The sequence below is a fragment of the Sinocyclocheilus anshuiensis genome, unplaced genomic scaffold (assembly GCF_001515605.1).
Source record: "Sinocyclocheilus anshuiensis isolate Anshui unplaced genomic scaffold, SAMN03320099.WGS_v1.1 scaffold676, whole genome shotgun sequence".
NCBI lineage: Eukaryota > Metazoa > Chordata > Actinopteri > Cypriniformes > Cyprinidae > Sinocyclocheilus > Sinocyclocheilus anshuiensis.
In genome coordinates, this window is record NW_015558579.1 from 2152748 (window position 1) to 2158936 (window position 6189).

The following is a 6189-nucleotide window of genomic DNA, read 5'->3' on the forward strand; positions in this document are numbered from 1 at the left end:
TGTGTACTGCAAACACATACCAGCTTCATCACTGTGTCTGTCACGTGACTCTGTTTCCCTTTCGGGCTCTGTCTTTACATTTATTTTGAAAGATGATGCTCGCGATTATGGTAAGGGGTGTTACATTTCCGAGTGCTTGCGGTGTTCGGCCAATCACAATGCACTGGGTCAGCTGGCCAATCAGAGCAGACTGCGCTTGTCGGAAGGAGGGACTTTGTAGAAAACGAAGCGTTTCAGAGAGGCGGGGCATAGAGGACCTACAATAATGTACAGTATTTGAAAAATAATGTGTTTTTTGAACATTAAAGCATGTCAACATATTCTGTTACACCAAATACACCAAATAATGATCTTTAAAAAAGCATCATATGACCCCTTTAAGTTTAACACATATCCCATGGTGGACCTGAACATCTTGATTCTCATCAATTTCTAATCATCAATTTATACAAACTTTTTCACTTCATTTTTAGTCCCATAAAAACTGACATCAACAACAAACAGGTAGTCCCGCCCCAAACTCACACCATTGGTTGAGCCAGAGGTTGACTTTGAAAGTGTTTTGAAAGCACCTCAGAGCCACAGTGTGAAAGTCCACATACTGTACGAATGGCTTACTTATAGTTGTGTGTGCGCGTTAAACTAAATAGGAAAACATATTTTAACACTGAAAAATGACACACTGTAAGATGAAGTTTAGACAAACAAGACCTTCCCCAGCCACACGTTGTCAAAGTTTAGATTTGTACACCGTTGTGCTCCTACACTGGATTTCATTCTCTTGCATCAGTTTTATCTGGAACCCGATACTGTAGAGATTGCACAGCTGTCCTCGCTGCTCTCTCACACACTGACACACATATCCTGCTTCTGCTTCAGCTGTGCGGCTCATGGAGGAGTTTTCAGCTGTCTGTTTTCATTTGAATCTGACCTTCTCATGCGGCGCAGCAGAGCTGTGCAGACGAATCCTCCAGACCCCCGGCCTCTCACTCCACTGCCCTGTCTGAATATGGGCCTGGATATGATCACAGACAAATAAACATGCCTCTGAGGATTTTAGAAGGTTTATGGTTAACCTGGAGCGAATCAAACCATGCAATATAAAAACAAAAAAGTAAAATATCAGTTAAGAAGTCTGTTATCTTAGGGGAAAAATGTACTTATATTTGCACTTACATTTTTTTTCAGAATTCTTTGATGAATAGAATGTTTAAAAGAGCAGCATTTATTTGAAATAGATATCTTTTGTAACATTGTAAATGTCTATGTTGTAACTTTTGATCAGTTTAATCCATCCTTGCTGAATAAAATATTAATATCATTCAAAAAAAAAAAAAAGTAATACATGCTCCAAACTTTTGAACGATAGTGTAAAAAACCAAGGCCTGCATATTTAAAATAACTAGGTCATATTTGACACTTTAAATGGCATTTTCCCCTCGAGTCTTGGTTATTTTCTGACCCTGGTAACTTGTTATTCTACACTCTCACACGTTCAGTAATGAATGAGCCTTTAGCCTGTTTTGAGTCACAAACTTTTAATAAGGCACTAGAGTTTGTCAAAAAAAATTAATATGGTTGTTCTATAAATGTTTACTTAGCAGTGCTCTGAGCAGTGTCTTGAATATCAGTCTGTTTGTTTTTGTTCTGCAGGGAGAGTCTGGATGGAGGACGATTAGCTGTACAAGTGGAAGACAAAGTGGTGAGGGTCCGAAATGCGAAGGTAGGTCCATTTTTGTTTAAATATTAGTTCATATGTAATATTTATGATTTATGGTGCCAGAAAGTACCTTTTTCTTTTTTTTATTGCGCCAGAAATTGGCAGTTGTTGACATTGCTGTAAGAGTTCAAGAGGAGGCGGTGTCAGGGTTAGATGGCTACTTGCAGTATCTCAGCAACAGGAAGTTTATAGTGAAAATTATTCTCTTCCTGCTGGATTACTCACTTGATTATTTATTCAGTGTATGAAAAGCATAAACATATTTGATTGCAGAAGCAATATGCTATTATCGCCTTCCTCTTTACACATGAAAACCCCAAACACCTAAACAAGTAGCACACTTATCTTACACTTTCTAAAATCATTCCACACCTAATTCTTGACTGAGAGCTTCAAAACCTGATTGGTTCTCTGCTTCTGGACCAAATAGTGTTATGATGACTACAGGCACTACAGGCCAAAAATATAAAAAAAGATATATTAGTGCTGTCAATAGAAAAAAAAATTAACTAATTAATCACACATTCTTCTGAAATTCCACCTAACATTAAAGTTTTTAAAAATACTTTTGTATTGCAATAATTTCACATTCAATCTTCAAAATAATGTAGAAACAACATAAAGACAGTATATTTTTAATGTTTGTTTAATGGCAACTTTTTTATGACTGAAGGTGAGTATCACTGATACAAATATTACTGATGTCTCCAGGAAATTGTTCTTTTTTTCCTAATATTTAACCATTGACTATAGCTATTCAACATTACAGTATAATTGAGAGCTATCAATTTTAACATTTATTAGACTTTAAAAAATAACACCTTCTAATGTAAGTTAACTTAAAACAATCTTCACATAAACCCATTATAATAAATGTCATATTTACCTGTGCTCTTCTGCAAGTAGGAAATATACAGAAATGAAATAAAGTTATCTAACACTAAATTAAATCTAGATAAATCCTTAAAGTTACAAAAGTAATTGATTTCCTTTTTTTCTTTTTTCTTTTGTTCTTTGATTAACAGACATCACAGCAGCCAGGTTAGGTTATTAGGCTGCTATTACTTTAAGAGCTGCCACTGCTGAACATGATGCGGATCTGACATGCACACTAGTAGTTTCATTTGCGCTTTTAATATGAAATGATACAGGCTACAGCGCGACACGGTTTGTGCGTGCAATTGAAGAGCACGCACGTACTATAAGCACAGTTTAACAGCTGACAGGACAGGAAGATTAGTTTTACTGACATATGGCCTGACAACATCACATCTGACCACAGCAGATGATTCTACTGAAGCTCCTCATCACCTGTAACGTTTCTGCACTCGTTTAACTTGCACCTGTCGCTGAGGAGAAGTGGAGGGCACGTCTGAAAAGTCTCCTTTTTGATGTTGTCGTAAAGATGTTCTGCATCTAAATAAATGAAGCAGTAGTTATGAGTGACAGTAAAGACTTTTACATTGTTACAAATAAAAATCTGTTTCAAATGAATATATCTGAAATGGCTTTTAATGTAACTGTGTGTCTCAAATGTATAGACACATTCTTACTTCTGAAGCAGGAAATACTCCCTTGCAGTCAGCACTTGATTAATGGATTAATGAAATGGGAGAAGCCACATCTGGTCACCTGCTGTGAGCATGAGAGCAAGATAAAGACTTAATTTCCACCAGTTTTTTTTAAAGAAAGTAAGATGGTTTTCAAGGGAAAAGATGGGCTGACATAAAGACAAGCGTGGAAGGCAGACATTAAAAACAGCAAGAAACACATTTTCACATTGTATTAATTGTTCATGTTGCACACATTAGAGGATAAGTGGTCTATGATCAGATCATTGTTCTTTTTGATACTAGTGTCCCGGGGGAGATAGCAGTCACATTAACTGAGTGATGAATGTCATGAGCCCAGTGTGTCAGTCGACGGAATCTCATTTAGAGTGAAATGAGAATCCAGAGGTCCAAGGAAGTCTGAAAGATGCATTATTATGTCTTTGTTCATCTAAATGTTAGGCTCTGGATTTATATCACCATCTTGAAATAATCATAATGTTAACAAAGCCATGGCCTAGCTGTTAACACAGATGCTTTGACACATTGTCTATACTACAGTTTCATGTACAATAGTGTGAAAGTTAAGTACTAAAGTAGTGCATGTTTCCCAGATCAGATTGTTTGTTATAAAGTAAAATATAATAGTTAAAATAATTTAATAGTTCAACCAAAAATGAACACTCTGTTATCATTTACTCACCCTCATGTCATTCTAAACCTGTATAACTTTTTCTTCTGTGGAACAAAAAAGACGGTATTTTAAACATTGTCATTCAAACCGTTTTAGTGACAATTAGCTTCCATTGTATGGACAAAAAATTTCAAAATATCTGCGTACATGCAGTGTTATTTTAGTATTTTTATATACTATTACAGTTATTATTTCTATTTTGAATAAGCTTTATTTTTTATATTTTCAGTTTTTGTTTTATTTGAAGTTTTATTGAGTTTATGTGCTTTTGTAATTTGTATTATTATTTTTTTAAATATATTTCTTTAGAAATATTTCTTCAATTTATTTTATTTAAGTTTTACTTGTAATAATTTTAGTATGTCAAATTTAACTTATTTTAATTGTTGATCAGGCAACATTTCTAATTTTCACTAAAATGTAACTTCTCTAATATCTAATATTTATATTGTAATTTGTCTTAATGAAAATTATTTTTAATAGGTAACTAACAATGCTGCATACAGGTTTGGAACAACATGAGAGGAAACAAAAAAGGGGGTAAGTTAGGCCTATCTTTTAAGTGCAATTTTAGAGGATCCAAGAAGAGTGAATGAATGCTAAATCTTTTGCCATTACTTTGAGAAGTGGTCCTATAAAATATTTGGACGTTTAACACACACTTAAAAATTAATGAATGCCATTTAAATATAATGTTTTTTAATGTAGGTAACAATGCTTTTGGGAAGGGTAGAGTTAAAATAGTAAAGCACTAATAAATATAGTACTTATATTAAAGTACTCCTGTTTCATAATGTTTTGGGAAAGCAGGCCAATTGGAGCCTTGGCCATATTATCAGATCTGATTTTGTGTATTACTATTGAGCCTAAATATAACGGTGCTGAGTGCAATGTTGGGGCTCATTAGTGAAGCTGTGGGCCATATTGTGAGGAAATTAAGTAAGCTGTGGGATTGCAATTGTGTGAATAATTACACACCAGAGCCGCAAATGTAACGTTGTCTGGGTGACCGGTTGGCAATGCCCAGGCATGTTTCTGCACACTCCTCCAAATGCACATGCTGTGCCGTGAAAATCTGTTTGACTGGGTGAATAATGAGCTGAGATATACATGATCTCTGTTTGCTGAGATCTGGGAAATAACTTGATGCTGAAGGGTCGGTTCGCGTCGAGTCATGCTCGGATGCTTAAGTCATTTGTCTCCCAGCCTAACTACTTCCTATTAATGTTGCTTTTGAGCCCACTAAAGAGTATCCCAAGCGTAAGCTACAGGCACCCAGCCTTGCTTCTTGGCATCAGTGTGCTGTAACATTATTAGTGGAAAAATTGAGCACATAAAGGGCTGGTCTCCCAGTAACTGATTACATGAGCTAAATAGATTTTCAATGGAAAATCACTTTTCTCAATAAAGTCTAATGTAGTTTGTGAAAGCACTTAATGAGAAAGAATCATAATGAAGGGTTATCAGCTGCTACAAGTGTTGTATAAGAAAATCTGTATAATATAAAATTTGGCTGGGCGGATAACTAAGTATGTGAAACGTCTTCAATCATTTCAACAGAAAACGTGATATCACTGGCGCCAGTGAGTATTTGTGTGATATAATATGATTTATGTTTTAGTGATGTTGTTAAATAACACTACTGCTCATATTTGAGGATTTCAACCAACCACTAACCCTGAACATTAAACTCCAGAATGTAACTTAAGAATGAGACCTTAAATTGTGTGTTGAGAAGAGCTGCACTATTGCTATTTAGCATCCACCTAGCAGCAAGCAATCTTATAGATATGCGCTAAAAACAGGGGTGCGAATCCCAGAGGGATTGTTAACCACATAGTTGTTAACAACATAGTTCTTATAAACACATACAAATGATAAGATTTTGTGACCATGTAGCACAGCAACGTCATGTGAGCATGTAACCGCGATAGAGACAACAGTCCAAAATCTCTACCGGTATATCGCCCACCCCTACCTGGGGGAACCCATGATTGAACAAAACATCTGGAAATAAAACAAAACAACAGAGTACCAAAATAGTGAAGTAGTCTTCTGATGCCATGTTTATTATTTGCATCAATAATCTGACATTAATTTGATCTCAAATTGATTAATTAGCAGAAGTTATTACACCACAACCTGTGTGATGCTGGTTGTGACACATATGTGGTTAGTTAATTACATGGGCGACATTTGACTCTTGAGTCGGGGGGCAAGAAATA

The 6189-nt window shown here is 35.5% G+C and overlaps 1 protein-coding gene across 1 annotated transcript in view; it reads left to right on the forward strand.

Moving 5' to 3' along the window:
- Positions 1-6189, forward strand: part of LOC107679770 (stAR-related lipid transfer protein 9-like) — a 47741-nt gene that overhangs the window by 3612 nt on the left and 37940 nt on the right. Inside the window, exon 2 of the mRNA XM_016475405.1 lies at positions 1654-1723. Coding sequence (XP_016330891.1) covers positions 1654-1723 — 70 coding nt within the window. The remainder of the gene's footprint in view (positions 1-1653; positions 1724-6189) is intronic.